Source organism: Crinia signifera, chromosome 2 (assembly GCF_055691185.1).
Source record: "Crinia signifera chromosome 2, ASM5569118v1, whole genome shotgun sequence".
Taxonomy (NCBI): domain Eukaryota; kingdom Metazoa; phylum Chordata; class Amphibia; order Anura; family Myobatrachidae; genus Crinia; species Crinia signifera.
This window is the reverse complement of record NC_139218.1, coordinates 72,783,607-72,802,063: the sequence shown is the minus strand read 5'-3', so window position 1 is coordinate 72,802,063 and position 18,457 is coordinate 72,783,607. Positions and strand designations below refer to the sequence as shown.

General features: G+C 41.9%; 1 protein-coding gene across 4 annotated transcripts in view; it reads right to left on the bottom strand.

Annotated features, from left to right (window-relative positions):
* The window catches only part of SPECC1 (sperm antigen with calponin homology and coiled-coil domains 1), a 424,705-nt gene that overhangs the window by 89,488 nt on the left and 316,760 nt on the right, over positions 1–18,457 (bottom strand). For all 4 annotated transcript variants that reach the window (XM_083172375.1, XM_083172376.1, XM_083172377.1 and 1 more), the window contains 2 exons: positions 14,398–14,464; positions 5,401–5,557 (listed from right to left, as the gene is read on the bottom strand). In XM_083172375.1, the coding sequence (XP_083028501.1) occupies positions 5,401–5,557; positions 14,398–14,464 (224 nt within the window). The remainder of the gene's footprint in view (positions 1–5,400; positions 5,558–14,397; positions 14,465–18,457) is intronic.

Below are 18,457 nucleotides of genomic sequence, written 5' to 3'. Positions count from 1 at the left end.
TTTTCCGCAGGGCACTGTACGGCTTCAGTACCTGATCTGAAAGATCCACTCCGCCCATGTACCTATTGTAATCCAGGATACAATTAGGTTTTGAGGTGTGGGTACTGGTACCTCGTACAGGGACGGAGGTGGTACTGTCTCCGTGAATTGTTGTCAGTATAAGGACATCCCTCTTGTCCTTATATTTGACCAACAACATATTTTCGTTGCATATTCCCCTGCTTTCACCCCTTCTCATTACTTGGGCAATGTGCGTTTTTGGGAGGCCTCTTTGGTTCTTGCGCACAGTACCGCAAGCTGCTGTACCTCTTGAACCAAGGGCCTTAAACAGGGGGATGCTAGTGTAAAAGTTATCCACATAGAGGTGATAACCTTTATCCAGGAAGGGGTGCACTAAATCCCAGACAATTTTCCCACTAACACCTACGAGGGAGGGGGGGCATTCTGGCGGTTCAATTCTTGAATCCTTCCCTTCATAAACCCTAAACCTGTGGGTGTACCCTGAGGTGCTTTCACACAGTTTATACATTTTTATGCCATACCTTGCCCTCTTACTGGGAAGGTACTGGCGGAATTTAACCCTTCCTTTAAAATGTATAAGGGACTCGTCGATACAAATAAATTTTTCAGGGATGTACACCTCTTCAAATTTGGCACTGAAATGATCAATGACCGGCCTGACTTTGAATAGCCGGTCAAAGGTGGGATCATCTCTGGGTGGGCACTGTGCATTATCGGTGTAATGTATAAATTTAAGAATTGTCTCAAATCGAGTCCGGGTCATGGCCATACGGTAAAATGGAGTACTGTACAGAACATCTGTACTCCAATATTGCCTAATTTCTGGCTTTTTTACTATGCCCATATGAAACACCAGACCCCAAAACGTCATCATCTCTACTGCATCTACAGGGGTCCACCTAGCAAATGATGACGTGGGGTTTTGAGCAATAAACTGCTGGGCATATAAATTAGTTTGGTCCACCATTAAATTTACAAAATCATCAGAGAAAAATAATTTGAAAAAGTCAATTTCTCTGAGACCTGTGGAATCAAATTGGATTCCTGGCATGGCCAAAAACTCAGGAACCTGGGGCTCAAAATTGTCTGGTGGTGGGGTCCATACGAGATCAATTGTTGGGGGGGGGGTCTCAGCTGCTCTACGGGGGCGTCTTTGAGGGGGTCCCTCATCATCAGAGGAGGAAGAGGAGCTTAAGGCGAATCCTTCAAATTCCCCGCTTGCATCACTGGCTGTGTCAGAGTCAGAAGCAAGCAGGGCATATGCCTCCTCCGCTGAATACATTCTTCTGGATGACTGGGATGACATTTGGGAGGACATTTGGGAGGACATTTGGGATGCCATTTTTATTTTTGTGTTACTGGTAGTGAAATGTTTCAACACGTGTATAGTGTAGGGGGGGGGTACAAACTTTATTTCAACCCGGGGGGTATGTAGTGTGTATGTAGTGCAGAAAAAAAAAAATACTTTATACCAATAAAAAAAAAAAAAAAATGAAGGGGTTAAAAATAAAAAATTGAAGGGGTTAAAAAAAAAAAAAAAAAAAAAGGTCCTGCGCCAAAAATTGAGCACAGATGTTGGTCAGTAACGTCTGTCACTGAACAGCGCTCAAAGGCAACAGGAATTTGATAAAAAAAAAAAAAAAAATAGATCAACCCTGTGCCGAAAAAGCTGATCAGTGATGTACGTCACTGATCAGCGCACAGTGGCCACAGGACACCCACAAAATCACAGTGTGTGTAAAAAAAAAAATTAAAAAGAGACCCCACAGCACTCACAAAAAAAAAAAAAAGGTGATCAGTGATGCGACACTGATTACCAGTGAGGTGCAGCAGGTGCACAACCTTTGGTGCAACTGACAGTGCAACTGACAGGTATATATATATATAAAAAAAAAAAACCTCTGCACCCCCAAAAAAGTTGCTGATCACCTCAGATATAGTGATCAGCACAAAAGGCGGGGGCAGCAGACACAAAATTTAGCACTCTCTGTCACTCTCTGTCACTCTCTGTCACTATCTCTCACTATCTCTCACTATCTCTCACTATCTCTCACTATCTCTCACTATCTCTCACTATCTATCACTATCTATCACTCTAGGACACTAAAAAACCTGCACCCCCAAAAAGGGGGGGTAGCAGACACAAAATATACACTCTCTATCACTCTCTGTCACTATCTCTCTCTATCTCTCACTATCTATCACTATCTATCACTATCTATCACTATCTATCACTCTATGACACTACAGCAGCAGCACTGACAGGTATATCTATATATAAAAAAAAACCTGCGCCCCCAAAAAGTTGCTGATCAGTTAATTTATACTGATCAGCACAAAAGGAGGGGGCAGCAGTCAGTTATATAAAAAATATATAGCACAATCTGTCACTATCTCTCTCTATCTCTCTCTCTCTATCTCTCTCTATCTCTCTATAACTATCACACTGCAGCAGCACAAAATATAGCACTCTGTCACTAGGCCTCTCTATCTATCTCTCTCTCTCTATCTCTCTCTATCTCTCTATCTCTCTCTCTCTATCTATAACTATATCACACTGCAGCAGCACAAAATATAGCACTCTCTGACACTATCTCTCTCTCTATCTCTCTCTATCTCTCTATCTCTCTCTATCTATCTCTCTATCTAGCTATTACACTGCAGCAGCACAATTTCACAGCACAGGAAGGCACAAGTAGCAACAGGATCCAGGAAGCATCCAGCACACTACAAGCACAGATCAAGCAGTGATCAAGCAGTGATGAAGCAGTGATCAGGTAAGTATGGAGCAAGGTTCTGGTCAGTATATGGCGGCAGGTGGCACGGTGACCGCACTGCACGCTATTCCAGACCGGAATGGCGTCTGCAGTGCAGTCACCGTTAGTTTAAACCCCCCTCCATGGCTGTGATTGGTCCGTCGGTCCGACGGGCCAATCACGGCCTTTGGGGGCGGGCGGGGTGAGGTGGGGTGACACCAGTGTCACCCTTACACCCCGCGGTGATTGGTGCTGTACTTTACAGCACCAATCACCTCCGATCCCGTGTCACCGGCGAACGTTATTCGCCGGTGACACAGGAAAACGCTGTAATTGGCTGTTCACACTGAACAGCCAATCACAGCGATCGCCGACGGGGGGGCGGCATCGCAGCCCCCCCTGGGCATGCACGGACATGTCTGCTGTCAGGGACAGCAGACATGTTGAAACTGTCACCGCGTCTATAGACGCGGTGACAGTTTAAATCCATGACGTACATTTACGCCATGTGTCGGGAAGTGCTTCCCGACCATGACGTAAATGTACGTCAAATGTCGGGAAGGGGTTAATATACAGCATTTTGTATTCATTTCAACAGATAGAAAAGGAACAATAACAAGGAAACAATGTTTGAGAGATAGCAGGAAAAACCTTCTTAAGTTCCATACACACTGGGCGACTATGCCCAGCGTGTATGGACAGCGATGATCGCGTTCATCGCTGGGGTGAAAGCCGCTCAGTTCATACACACTGAGCGGCTGTCCCCCTGCCGGGCGCCGCCAGCAGGGAGAGGACAGCTTTGCATAGCGCAGCGCTATGCTATGCAAAGCCTTCCTCAAAGCCGCCGATCTGCTTGTATTACCAGTAGATGAACGGCTTTCCCGGCGATGATGCGGGAGTGCGCAGCAGCGCTCATCGCCAGGCCATACACATTGGGCGGTTTTGAGCTGAAAGCCACTCAAACGTGCAGTTTTGAGCGACTTTCAGCGCAAAGTTGCCCAATGTGTATGGGGCCTTTACAGCTGTTGATGTAAATAATGACCAATGTATAGAAGCCCTAGATTGTAGAATCAAGAAGCCTGATGCTGAGGTCACACACTTAGAAATTGCTCGTTTATAGTAATGTTGGACAGGTATAAGTGGTGCTTTCTGTAAAGTTCACCTTTTATCAAGAAAGATATATTTGTCACACTGATATTATTGATATTAGTATTATTTCTATAGTACATAGGTAAAATAAAATATCAAACATGTGGAAATGGAACCAATCTTTCAGCAGCAAAACCGCTACATCATACTGCAATTTGTGCTGCCCAACTAGTGAGCGCAGAGTCTGCAACATTTTGGAGAAGGGGGTGCAGCTTAGCAACCAGACTGGTTACATACTACGTGATGTGTGTACCGAGCGAGATTGCGGGTGATGGGGCCTGGCAGAGCACTGGTGGTCCTAACTTGTGATGTCTTCCACGCATCGTCAGTGACATACAGCAGCAGGTACACACTAGACAATGTACCCCATAACCCATGCTGTATAAGATGACCTATCATCAAGTGTATACCCAGACTTGCAGTCATGCAAGGGGTAGATTTATGGGGTATTTACTGCATTGCCATAAGATTCAGTGTCTATATCTCTGGCAAGAAGATGGAATCTATACCCAACTTTGAGTTGGTAGAAATCATGTTGAGTGGTCACAATTTGTACCTTACAGAGGCATTTACAGGCAAATTTTAACTATTGTAATACAATCCTTCCAACTTAAAAGTGAAAATGTACTGTAATAAAGAAAGTCCTGATATCGCCTCACTCTCATGATTAATGTTTAAGACATACAGTACACTATTGCTGCAATCATGCCAAACTTCCATTCTCAGTGCGACAGGTCCCATGCCACTGGACTTGCTGTAAGCTTCTTCCCCTCTTGAATGTTCATCTTAATCACGATGCAAAGTGACAAAACTGCTTTACAAGACTGCTCGGATTCATTCCATATGGGTCACTTGTATATCTCTGTGTGATTGGCTCTGAATCTGTATACAAAGTGATACGATGTAGCGGTCGTGTGTTTGTTTTTTGTCATGCTAAGTACATTTATGCTTCATATACAGATTCAGGGTCAAAGATAATCGATTCAGAATTCAGCAGCTGTGCAGCATGCAGGCCAAACTTTGAGGTTTTTTAGAGGCACACTAATTTCCAAGGCAAAACCATGCAACACACGGCAATAAAGACTGAGCGTAAAATACGTGAAAAATACACCACTCTGCTTGTTGCAGCTCACTTGTGCCAGGTGCCTCGTTCTGCACAGTGTACTGAGGCTAGGTGTATGAGAACACATCTGTAAATTTAAAAGGATGAAATTCAAAAAAAATGCAGTGATCCAGTTAAGTTAGCAGCTTGGACTTCAAAGCAATATGTTTTCTTTCCACCTCGCTCATCTTTAGGATGCTCTACAAATATATTAAACAGGGACTATATGGATATACTAGGGACAATTCCAAGAATCAGGAAGCCGGTCTGTGATAGCCAACCTGTTATTCCGGTCTAAAATGATCCAGCTAGATTTGCCCAGCTATAGTCCCGACTCTAACCTGTGCATATGTATTGTGTGCAGGATCCTACCTGAGTTTACTCTGTGGTGTTAAAGAGTCCAGTGCAAATGGGGAAGATGTTCTCGATCCAAAGCCTAGTGATGTGTGAGTGTTCAGGGACTCCAGAGAGGGGCTCTTGCGGGGAAGACGATCTGGTGTCAAATCTTCTCTTTGTCCTTTCACTTTGTCTGGAAATAGAAACGTCACTTATTGCTTAGCAAAAACATAACTAAAACGAGATATGCCACCTGGAACCCCAATAAGTTGTTTGTTGTATTTAAAGGTACATACAATTACAACATTGATTTCTTTCTTGGCATGGTAAGTTAACATGTATAAACATTACAATATGTCCTTCTGTTATGGATTAGCTTGAATTTTAAATTGCTCAGACCTCTGAAGGGGTTTGTCCACCTTTACACAATACATCCTACCCATCATATAGCAAAAAGGTGGCTGCTAATAAGAATTCACTCTGTCTGTCTAAATCAGAGCGCTAACACAGGCTGCTCACTTTCCCTGTAACAGCGAACATGACTACTACAACCCATGAATAGTGGTTTAGAACCAAGGTCTTTGGAGCTCTGCAGAAAACCTCTATTGAGGGGCTTAGTAAAGATTCCATCCTCTAACATATACAGGACATATAGAACCTATGATCAAGTATTTAATCAGATCCCTTCTCTGGTTTGAAAACTTTTACTGATTTACTGCAGAGATGATGCCTATTTCAAAGTATGAAGTGGTGCTATACCTCCATATTCCCACCACAAAGGGCGGTATTCAATGCGGCCAGTGAGGGGGTCTGTACGGCGAGGATGGCTTTTTTGTCATTGAAAACAAGCAATCCTCAAGTCAAACCCCCTCACCATCCCTCGCCGTATTCAATGTAAGGGAGAAATCCTCACACAGTGAGAGAATGGCGAGGTCCACTGCATTTTGTGGTGAGCCCTGCCGTTTTAATGGCCACACTCGCTGTTTCCACCACGCCAAAGGGAACCAGCGAAGTGGAAATGGCGAGTGAAAGAGAGGGAGTTGAATACTTGACGGCGAGCTACAGTATGGATACTTCTATCCACTATAGCTCGCCGATGAGCTTAGTTTCACTCCATTTAATATTATTGCACACAGCTTATGCTGCAATGTTAGTATAACTGTGAAATGTGCAAAAGTGTAGAGCATTTATATTGGAAAACATTTACCTACTGTAATTAGTCACCTAGATCACAGGTTATCAAACTCAATCCTCAGGACCCCACACAGGGAATGTTTTGCTGGTCTCCTCACAGAATAACAAGTGAAGTAATTAGCTCCACCTGTGGCTCTTATAAAATGTGTCAGCAAGCAATGATTACATGTGTGAAAATGTGAACTGTGTGGAGGACCGAGTTTGATTACAACTGAACTAGAGCATTCACAGGAGTGCACCATATGTTCTGCTGTTGAAAAATCAATCTACATTGGTTACAATACTTTACAGATGATTTGAGTTTAAACACCATATAATTGCTTTGCAGTTCTACTCTCAAGAACAGTTATCCTCAAATTTACGAACATTAGGACTATCCAGTAAGAACTCTTTTACATAACCCCTCATACTGGCGCTCCATACTAATCAAAAAAGAAAACTGATCAAATTAATATAATAAGTTCCCAAAGATCTTAACAGTGACTAGAATTAGTGCTATGCGGAAAACTCACAGGCTGTAGCTTTCCCGGGAATCACTGGACTGGTTTATTTAGGAATCTTGTACACTTAAGGACGGTTATGGTATAGCGAATAGATGGTGTCTAGATCGACCACATTATGGTCAACCACACTTGGTCGAACCCATTTAGTTAGACCCCTAAAGATAATCAACAGCTTCTAGATTGACAGTAACGAAAGTAAAAAACTCAAGTCAATCTTTAGTCTGTCGACAACATTCCCGTCTAACGCTTGAGTATAACTTTCATTACGGTCAATCTAGATGCTGTCAACTATCTTTAGGCATCTAACTAGAGGCGTTCGACTAAGCAAGGTCGATCTAGACACCATTGATCGGATACACTTAAGGACACCTTGTACTGTACATTTACATTTTTGGGTGCAAAACCTAGAACTCTTTTGTTGCCCATTAAGGACGAATAAGTCTTAGAACAGATGAAAGCATTTCACTCAAACTATATGAAACTTAAGTGTACTAGAACCTTGACTGTTCAGTTCAAATAAAAACGACATTTTGGCCACATTTAGCTCAATAAAGTACCTACATCTGCATTCAAGGGCATTACATTACAAGGACCAGAACTAGAGCAGAGATTTCTGGGGAAGTATAACAAAGCTTCCTTTTTTTATGATTGAAAGGAGATTTTTATCCTCTTATTGTGCACAAAACATATATCATTTTACAGATCCCAACAAAGAACAAAGTCAGACAATACATTTACATATATGGATCTCTACGCCTGGCTCCAGGATATCCTCAAAACATTTTGGCCAACTATCTCTTACCCAATAAACAATTACACATTAATAAAACACAGGAAAGGATTTATTGGTGCGGCTCGTGATGCAAGTGGCCATGAGCACAATTGTTGTAATAACCGGGCTAACTAATGTTCAGGGGAAATTACATCTTTATTTCAAGATGAACAGAAGACTTTGGAGATGCCAAGCACCAGTGTGCAGGACATGATCACATGACCATCCTTCATCATTGTCAGCAGAACGGTTTCAACGGACGTCATAAGGATGGAGACTTAACTTGATCAGCTAACTGAAGTGTACCTATCGAAACATAATATAATTAGACAGTTGCTGCATGTATATTGTTATACACACAAACACATAGATGGGGCAGCACGGACGGGATACGGTTACTAGGTCTACAAGCATTGGGTTGATAAGCATTAGGTCGACCCCATTAGGTCAACATGCATTAAGGTCGACATGCAGGAAGGTCAACATGGGTTAGGTCAACAGGGTCATTAGGTCGACACAAGCATTAGGTCGTCCTGGGGAAGGTCGACAGTCAAAAGGTCAACATGGGGTTTTTCAACTTTTCTTGAGCCGACAGGCGGTATTTCGTGCCCTAACATACACTAGGGCATGTGGGAGAACAACATAGTGTGCCAAGCATAGCGAGGGGACGTGGTGCTACGTTTCAGTGTCCATGTGAACGGTGTCAAAATGCGGGACAAAAAAATATATATGTGAAAAACCCCATGTCGACCTTTTCACCGTCGACCTTCCCCATGTAGACCTAATGCTTGTGTCGACCTAATGACCCTGTCAATCTAACCAATGACGACCTTCCTGCATGTTGACCTAATGGTGTCGACCCAATGCTTGTAGACCTAGTGACCGTATGCCGTCTGTGCTGCCCCATCTATGTGTTTGTGTGTATAACAATATACATGCAGCAACTGTCTAATTATATTATGTTTAGATAGGTACACTTCAGTTAGTTGATCAAGTTAAGTCTCCATCCTTATGACGTCCTTTGAAACCGTTCTGCTGACAATGACGAAGGATGGTCATGTGCTCATGTTCTGTACACTGGTGCTTGGCATCTCAACAGTCTTCTGTTCATCTTGAAATAAAGATGTCATTTCCCCTGAACATTAAGGGGTTTGTAAGGAGAGGATGGCTTTTTTGTTGGCGAAAACAAACCATCCTCACCATCAAACCCCCTCGCCATAATCAATGTAAGGGAGAAATCCTCGCAGTGAGAGGATGGTGAGGATCCCTTTAAACGGTGAGGTGCACCGCAAATGCAGCAAGTCCACTGCATTTTGTGGTGAGCCCCGCCATTTTAATGGCCACAATCAATATTTCCACCTGGCCGAAGGGAACCAGCGAGGTGAAAACAGCGAGTGAATGGGAGGGGGTTGAATACTTGACGGCGAGCTATCGAAACTTCTATCCGCCATAGCTCGCCATCAGGGTCATTAAATACCCCACAAAGATGAGCTTAGTTTCACTGCATTTAATATTCTTGCACACAGCTTACCATAACTTAGTAAAATGTGTAAACAGAGAAACAGAAAACTGATAAAATGAATACAGTAGAATACATTCCCAAAGATCTCAACAGTGACTAGAATTAGTGCTATGCAGAAAACGCACAGGCTGTAGCTTTCCCGGGGAACCCTGGACTGTTTTAGGAATCTTGGACACTTAAGGACGCTTATGGTATAGTGGATGGACGGTGTCTGGATCGACCACAATATGGTCAACCACACTTGGTCTAACTCATATAGTTAGACCCCTAAAGATAGTCGACAGCTTCTAGTTTAACAGTAACGAATGTAAGACGCAAGCATTTTGTCGAGAGGAGCATGAACGACAGTCACAAGTTCAACATGAGTTTTTCAAATTTTTTGGGTGGCTAGGTCGACATAGGTCAACCTGGACACCAAATAAGTGTACAGTGTCCACTAGCCATGCTTTCAACCTAACTATATGACCACATGGATGGACAAGTATGAATCAAGTTGTTGCAAAAAAGATTAAAAAAAAACTCAAGTTAATCTTAAGTCTGTCAATCACATTGAGTCTAACTTTTGAGTATTGAGAGTCTAACTTTCATTACGGTCGATCTAGGTGCTGTCATTTAGGTATCTTTAGGCATCTAACTAGATGCGTTCGACTAAGCATGGTCGACCATAACATGGTCACTCTAGACACCGTAAATTGAACATGCTTAAGGACACCCTGTACACCATGTAACATTTACATTTTTGGGTGCAAAACCTAGAACCCCTTTTTCTGCCCATTAAGGACGAATAATTCTTAGCACAGATTAAAGCATTTCACTCAAACTATATGAAACTATAGTGTAACAGAACCTTGACTGCTCAGGTCAAATAAAAAAAAAAAAAAATTTTTTGGCCACATTTAGCTCAATAAAGTACCTACATCCGCATTCAAGGGCATTACATTACAACAGTGGTCAGGGAACTCGGTCCTCATTACCCCACGCAGTGCATGTTTTGCAGGTCTCCTCACAGAATCACAAGTGAAATAATTAACTCCACCTGCGGACCTTATAAAATGTGTCTGAGTAATTAGTACACCTGTGCACCTGCTGGGTTACCAGCAAAACATGCACTGTGTGGGGTAATGAGGACCGAGTTCCCTGACCACTGCATTACAAGGACCAGAACTAGAGCAGAGATTTCTGGGGATTTTTTTTATCCTCTTATTGTGCACAAAACATATATAATTTTACAGATCCCAACAAAGAACATAGTCAGACAATACATTTACATATATGGATCTCTACGCCTGGCTCCAGGATATCCTCAAAACATTTTGGCCAACTATCTCGTACCCAATAAACAATTACACATTAATAAAACACAGGAAAGAACCACTTATTGGTGCAGCTCGTGAAGTAAGTGGCCATGAGCACAATTGTTGTAATGACCGGGCTAACTAATGTTCAGGGGAAATTACATCTTTATTTCAAGAGGAACAGAAGACTGTGGAGATGCCAAGCACCAGTGTACAGAACATGATCACATGACCATCCTTTGTCATTGTCAGCAGAACGCTTTCAAAGGACGTCATAAGGATGGAGACTTTGCCAAACATTAGGTCGACATGTAGGAAGGTCAACATGACTGAAGATAGACAGGGTCATTAGGTCAACACAAGCATTAGGTCAACCCGGGGAAGGTCAACAGTTAAAAGGTCAACATGGGGTTTTTCACCTTTTTTTTTGAGCTGACATGTGCCGACAGGCGGTATTTCATGCCCTGCCATCCACTAGGGAGTGGTGGGAGAACAAAATAGTGTGCCAAACATAGCGAGGCACCGTGCCCAAAGCATGGTAAGCACAGCGAGGGGACGCAGTGCTACTCAGTGTCTATGTCGAAAATTGTGAAAACCCCCATGTCAACCTTCCCCATGTAGACCTAATGTTTGTGTCGACCTAATGACCCTGTTGCCCTAACCCATAACCTATATCAACCTTCCTGCATGTCGACCTTAATGCATGTTGACCTAATGCTTGTCGACCAACATGCTGTCTACCCAATGATCCCAACCCGCACAGATGGTGTAATTGTTAGCAATACTGCCTCAGCACTGAGTTCATGGGTTCGATTCCCGCCATGGCCCTAAATGTGCAATGTTTGTATATTCTCCCTGTACTTGCGTGGGTTTCCTCCGGGTACTACGGTTTCCTCCCACAATCCAAAAATATACTGATATAACCTAATTGCCTCCCAACAAGATTAGCCCTAGAATGAATGTAAGTGAGTGAGTGTACATGTGGTAGGGAATATTGTAAGCTTGGGTGCCGGACAGCTCCCCGACAGTCAGGATTCCGACAGTCAGTACTCCGACGTCGGAAACCCGACTGCTCCCTCGTGGGGGTCCACGACCCCCATAGAGGGAGAATAAAATAGGTGGCGAAGCTCGCCACCGTGCCCGCAGCGTGGCAAGCGCAGCGAGCCCGCAAGGGGCTTCATTGCGCTCCCCACGCTGTGCAGTCGGGATTCGGACGTCTGACTAATGACTGTCGGAATCCCGACTGGCGGAGTATTATACCACACCCATAAGCTGCACTTAGGCAGGGAATGATGTGACTGTTCAAATGTTCTCTGTAAAGAATAGAATCAACTTTATTGGCCATGTATGCTTGCGCACACTAGGATTTTTTTGTAGATTACAGTGCTGCGGAATATGTGTGCGCTAGATAAATAACTGGTAATAAATACCTCATACTCGCAAATATTGTGAATTTTTCATCATATGTGCCAAAAAAAAACATGTATCACGTGATTTCTTTCCCTGATCAGCTGTAATAACCCATACAGGCTGAAGTCAGTGAACAAGACTGGCTGCTGGGTTGCATTACATTTTCTAAGGAAAGGGAACATGTTTTATTCTCTTCACAAGCAGGAGGAGAGACCGCTTAGATCGTACAGCTGGGGCCGAGCTACTTTGAACTGGATTTAGAGCAGTTTTCCCATCCCTCAGTCCTGTGTGAACACAGCAGCCTCTGTTCAGCACATTACATCACTGTTATTTTAAGTGGAAAGTACATAAAGCAGGCGTTGTATTCTGGGCCAAACATTATTGGGTCTCCAGTGGTTTCTATTATATTCTCTACTTGGCAGGGAGTAGCGGACACACACTATCAGCTGACAACTATAAAAAGAATCCATCTTGGAACTGGCCCTTAAATGTAACTTTATACACTGAACTGTCAATGCTAATGGACTATTTTTTTCTGCTGCAAGAAAATAATAACTTACCAAGAATTTTAGATCTGTGTAATACTATATCAATATATTTAATTGGCGAAGAAATTTCTTTGTGAGAGCAATGATTCTGCAATGACAACAAGGATTTCATTGGTTTAGGGGTCATTCGATTCGGTGTGCAATGTAGATGTGCAATAAGGGAGCTGAATTTTGATGCATCAGGTTTTTGGGGAATAATGCCATGAGGCAGCGGGAACCTGAGAAGGAGCCTGGATGGAGCCGGGTGAGCTGCTCTCACCTGGCCCGGTGGCGCGTAGGTAGGTACGGCGCAGTGTAAGCTGCTGCTGCTTATCCGGCACCGTCCTTCCTGCCTCAACCGGCATCTTGTTATGTCGGATTGAGAATGACGAAAACCTTTCGGTTTTGGCTGTGTTTCCGTCAAAAGCAGGTGGATCAGCAGTTATTTCGTCAATCCACCTGCTTTTAGGTAAGTCGAAATACTTTGACATGCCGAAAACAAAAAGCTATCATTGAATAGATCGGAACCATTTTCGATCTATTCACGCTGAAAATTTTTCGGCAACACGGCAGTTTCGACACTCATTGAATATAGCCCTTTATATCACAGATCCAGATTCATGCTCTTTGTTATTCTTTCCAAATGGCTTTTTAAATTGCATAATGTATTTTTATTGTGTTGGACAGAAAAATAAATCAATCAGCTTCAGTAATGTGTGACACAGGCCTGAGATTACATTACTCATTTTGAGGGTATATTAGGAACCCCCAGGACATACCAGGCTATACTTCTGTAGAAGGTGTGTGAACTTGCCCAGGGACAAGTGTTAAGGCCTTTTTGTTCTTTGATACTTGGGCTGCTGCACACTGTGAATGAACTTGGATCATGTGATTACACAATGTGTCTGGAACACAATTCCCAATACAAACATGTGATATCCGTTGACATAGTTGAAGGGGCTCTACAGCAAATGTTTTACTACACTTTGGAAAATGAAATCACTGAAGAAAACATAATGGACTATTTTGTACAGGTGTGGTATGGTGGTCCGACAGGGGGGATCCCAGACGACAGACGGTTAGTATCCCAACTGCCGGTGCTCCGACTAGCGCAAAGAGGTCCCAGGTTCTATTCTCCCACTAAAGGGTTTGTGGACCTCCACAAGGGAGAATAGCCCCTGTGAGTCGGGATTCCCCCATGTCGGAGCATTGGCAGTCAGGACACTGACTGACATCGGGATACTGGCCATCAGGATCCTTCCTGCGGACAGTCATCCGGCACCCAGTTTGTACATTACTAAACATCCCAGTAAAATAAGGCAAGGGTGGTAATAATAGGGTTGTAGAAGAAAAGGTGTAATTAAGGTGACATTTTCACTCTTACATCGCACGCGTAAAAAAGAACACGTACAATTTGAAGCTACAACCTGACTTCATGCAATATACATCCTGGATTTAGGAGAGGTCTTGTGACCCAGAAAAAGAAAAGCAACACATGAGAGGAAGCCAGGCTGATATAAATTAGTATGATTTCCTTTTAAAACCAAAATACATCAGCCTATAGACAATAATTTTTATTAAGACGTATGAATGCTATCCCAAAATAGTCACATCCGGACTTTACACAACCCTTCGGATTTTTCTCTTATTGAGCCAGTTTTAAAAATAGAATCTGGACAGTATCCCAGGCACGTACAGCTTAACAACCACAGAAAAAGACAGCCATTTGGACACCGTTCAATTAATTGTAAGATGTGGAGTGTTTCCATCAAGGATTACTAAACAGTCTCATTTATTGGCAGCACGTTACCTGAAAAATCTAATTGCTTCTCTGTGTCTTTGCTCGAAAGCTTTACATGGCTGGAAGCGGAGAGCCTCTGTGAGAAAAGGAAAGTTATACTTGTGAAACGAGGGGAAAAACAAATCATAGGTACACTAAAAACATTCACAACCTATTGCTATCAGGAATTTCATGTTATGTACATACTGTTTAATCTGTTGGAAGACACACAATTTGCTTCATGCAAGATAACCCCCTCACTTAGATGTGTGTATATTGTTCCTATGAATCAAGTTATCATATAAAAAAAAGATTTTTTTTTAAATTTTCTACCACTTTTAACAGTATGTCGTTGCTCTGAACTACAATACATATGCTAATAATTTAATGTTTGACTGATCCTGTATACTATATATATATATACATACATACATACATACATACACACACATATACATACCTTCACTGTATGTTACCTCATCATTCAAGTTTTACTAGAATACATTTTGGGAAAAAAAACCCACTAAAAACATTCAATCTGACCTTAAACCCTGTAACTTGCAACAAATGCTACTATTTAAAGTTTCTTCTATCTATTCTGCATACTGTATATATATATATATATATATATATATATATATATATATATATATATATGTGAGGTCTGAGCCGGCACTCCTCCAAAATATGCCTGGGTATCTCCCTGCAGGGGAGTAATTGCTGAAGCGGTGCCCTCCGAATTGTACAGCCTGGGTAGACTGTCAAGAATGTAGAGGTACGTGTTGGCGGTGGCACTCAGCGAAAATAAACACAGCAGCCAGGGATCACCTGGCTGCTGTGCTTATTTTCGCAGAGTGCCACCGCCAACACGTACCTCTCTCTCTCTCTATATATATATATATATATATATATATATATATATATATATATATATATATATATATATGCCATCAAATTATTTAGAAAAACATAGCATAAGGCCTGAAGAGAATGAGGGATACATTTTAACACACACAAATATGTTCACACAGATATACTCAGCAACAGAACTGCCATCAGAAATGATGGGACTGGGGCTAACAAAATAGGCAGTCCCCCGCAACACACAGACACAAACACACACACTGCCATGTAGCAATGCGCACACACACATGCATGCTAAACTCCATGCAACAACCCATCGCACCTCCAACTCCAGTCCCCACTGCTTAGCATTGATGGGGACTCTGGTAACAGCATTGTGGATCGGACCCGGCCAGCTGCGCATGCAACCACAGAAAGACAGAGCCACTGCAGTAATATGAATTTAGTGATTAATATTAATATGAATTTAGTGACAGCTGTGAGCCAACCAAAGCTCACACACTGGCAGCTCATGGTCGATTGGCTCATGGCCAACACTTAATTCATAATACCTCCAACAGGCTTTATCTCTGTGGTCTTAACTCTCCTTAGGCATTAGATGTGCATTGTGGCAACCACCAAGGCCCCAAACTTCTCACTCGTCAGGGGAGTGGCAGTGTTCTCTCCCTGATCTAGAGCACTAAGATAGCTAATCAAAAACAGGAAAGCCTGTCCCCATTAAAGATCATGGTTTGATGAGGTTTTAGATTGCCAATGCCCCTTTTTCTACCCCGCAATTTCTCCTTGCCTCTTTCTCCTGTAAAGTATTTCAACAGTCTCAGATATGGAGTATCTGCAGTACCTGGGGCAGCTGAGCATCTTCCTGGGGCACCGAATACGCTGGATTGGGGCACAAGGTCATGTCCCCTTTAGAGCCATACGTTGAATCTTTAATCCAATTGAATCTGAGGTCTCATGATGCCCCTGGTTATGATTAATATTTAAAACCACTAGCAATTTAATGTATAAAAATCCTGATTAGATATTGCATTTAATAAGGGATTTGGCAGAATTCTTTACAATATGATCTTCTATTCAGCTAAACACAATTCTTTACTTCTTTTTAACCAAACCAATCTGGCTCTATTATTCCTGAAAGATGTTACTTATTATAATATAACTTTATATAGTAACCTTTATCACGTTATAGACTCAATTTAATTATGACTGGCGTCTGTTGTATAAATAAGAAAACAAGAGTGCAATACAAGCCTCCAGGCATTTCTATAACTATCTCTAAATGTACTATTTTTAGCCAATCTCTTCTAATAGATGCTTGGATAAAACATAAAAAAAAACTACCTGTAACTAGTTCTCTGTAGTTTTATCCAACTCCCTCAGTGCAGGAATATATGTCATACAGGCATCCAAAACTTATAATCAGTCATCACTTCACAACGTGCGTCTGCATTCTCTCCTCCAGGAACTCTTTCTATTATGTCTCTGCTTAATCATATCAAGAGAGTCACAGTATTATAGCCATGGATATTTCCAGCTGTTTCCATTCCGTTTTAGCACAGGGACGGTTGAAAAATGAAAGCCCTAACACCTTTCTCTCCTTTAACACTTCCATTGCAGGAATCCAATTTAATTTCTAACGCAAAGAAACAAGATGTTTCTTTGAATTGTATTACCTCATAATTGACCTACCCTAGTTAATGTTTTGGATACAAAAAATAAAAGTAGATCCTGAATTCACTAAAGATATTCCATAGCAGCAAAGGATAACAACAATATTTTTACAAGGTGTTTTATCACGCTTATATTTAATGAAAAATGTTCTGCGATATCCAAAAGGATACAATTTTTTTGTACCTACTTCTCCACATTCTTTCATTCATGAATCGGAATTGGCAGTTAGCTTGCTCTGACATGGTATCATCAAATTACATCCTAATGTTTTTCTTCCATGTAATATTCCCTTACAATATTAAGCAACTGTCCCTACACTGCAGTATGCCGACTGCAAAATTAACTACATCTCAGTAATAGTTTAATAGAAATGGATCATAATCCAGCATGACTATAAACCTAAAACCTATAAACCGAATAAAAGATGGCCGCTAATACTCCACTATCTGATACCACTTACAGTTATTGGTGCTACAGAATTTGGATGCCAAATACAGTATATAGTTAAAATAAGCAGTGATCCTGTAGTTTGCCGGTCATTCAAAGAATGGGTTGTTTATACCATTTATATCAGGGTATGATTATCAAGGGATAAGTTTGGTGTCCTGTTAGTAAAAATACAGACAGCAGAATCCTGACAGTAAGTACAAGGCTAACGTTTAGGGATAAGGCAAGGCACACGGGGGAGGGTTAAGGCCCATACACACTAGAAGATTATCTTTCCAATCTGGCTGGCTGGAATAAAAATCTATTATTAAAAATCTGGAAAGTTCTGGGAACAAATTACAATCAACCGTTTGCTCCCAAACGCTGGAAAATGGACAACATAAATGCATAAATTGATTTAACCAATTTGTCTGTAGGACCAATTTTTGTCTGTTTTCAATGTTCAGGAGCAAATGAGCAATTGTCATTTGCTCCCAATAATTTCCAGATTTTCATTCCAACCAGCCAGATTGGAAAGATTGTGGGGGGCTACATAGGGGGGGCCAATAAGGTTTAGGCTGTGGTGGTGTACTGGTAAGTGTTATTCTGCAGCAGAGGTCAGATAGGGTTAAAAGAATGTTGGTATTTTTATACTAACCCAACTCTAATATATGATCCACATGAGTGTATGCAAATGTCAACTGATCAGATGACATCTACTCAAGTGGCAGCTTCTTCAGCCCCATTCCTGCCAAGCTTCCTAGCCAATCATGTTCAATACCATCGAACACGGGATAGCCACCTCTGTTCTGCTAACAATAGACTAAAGGGCCCCATACATCAGCAATTAATTGTGACAATTTTCAGATATGGAGAGGATTGCCACAATTAATTTTAGATGTGTGGGCTCCCCCTTTTGGCAATCCCAATCAAAAACGCCAATCGATTGCTTAATCAGGTTTTTAAACATGTTTAATAATCTGGTATTATCTGCAGATCTTTTTTATATGTGTGGGCATTCCCAATTCGTCTTCTTCATCTATTTACATTATAAACAGCTGAAATGACAATCGATTGGGCAATTTCCAGATATGAAGATGCAATCTTTAGATGGAAAAATCTGCCGATC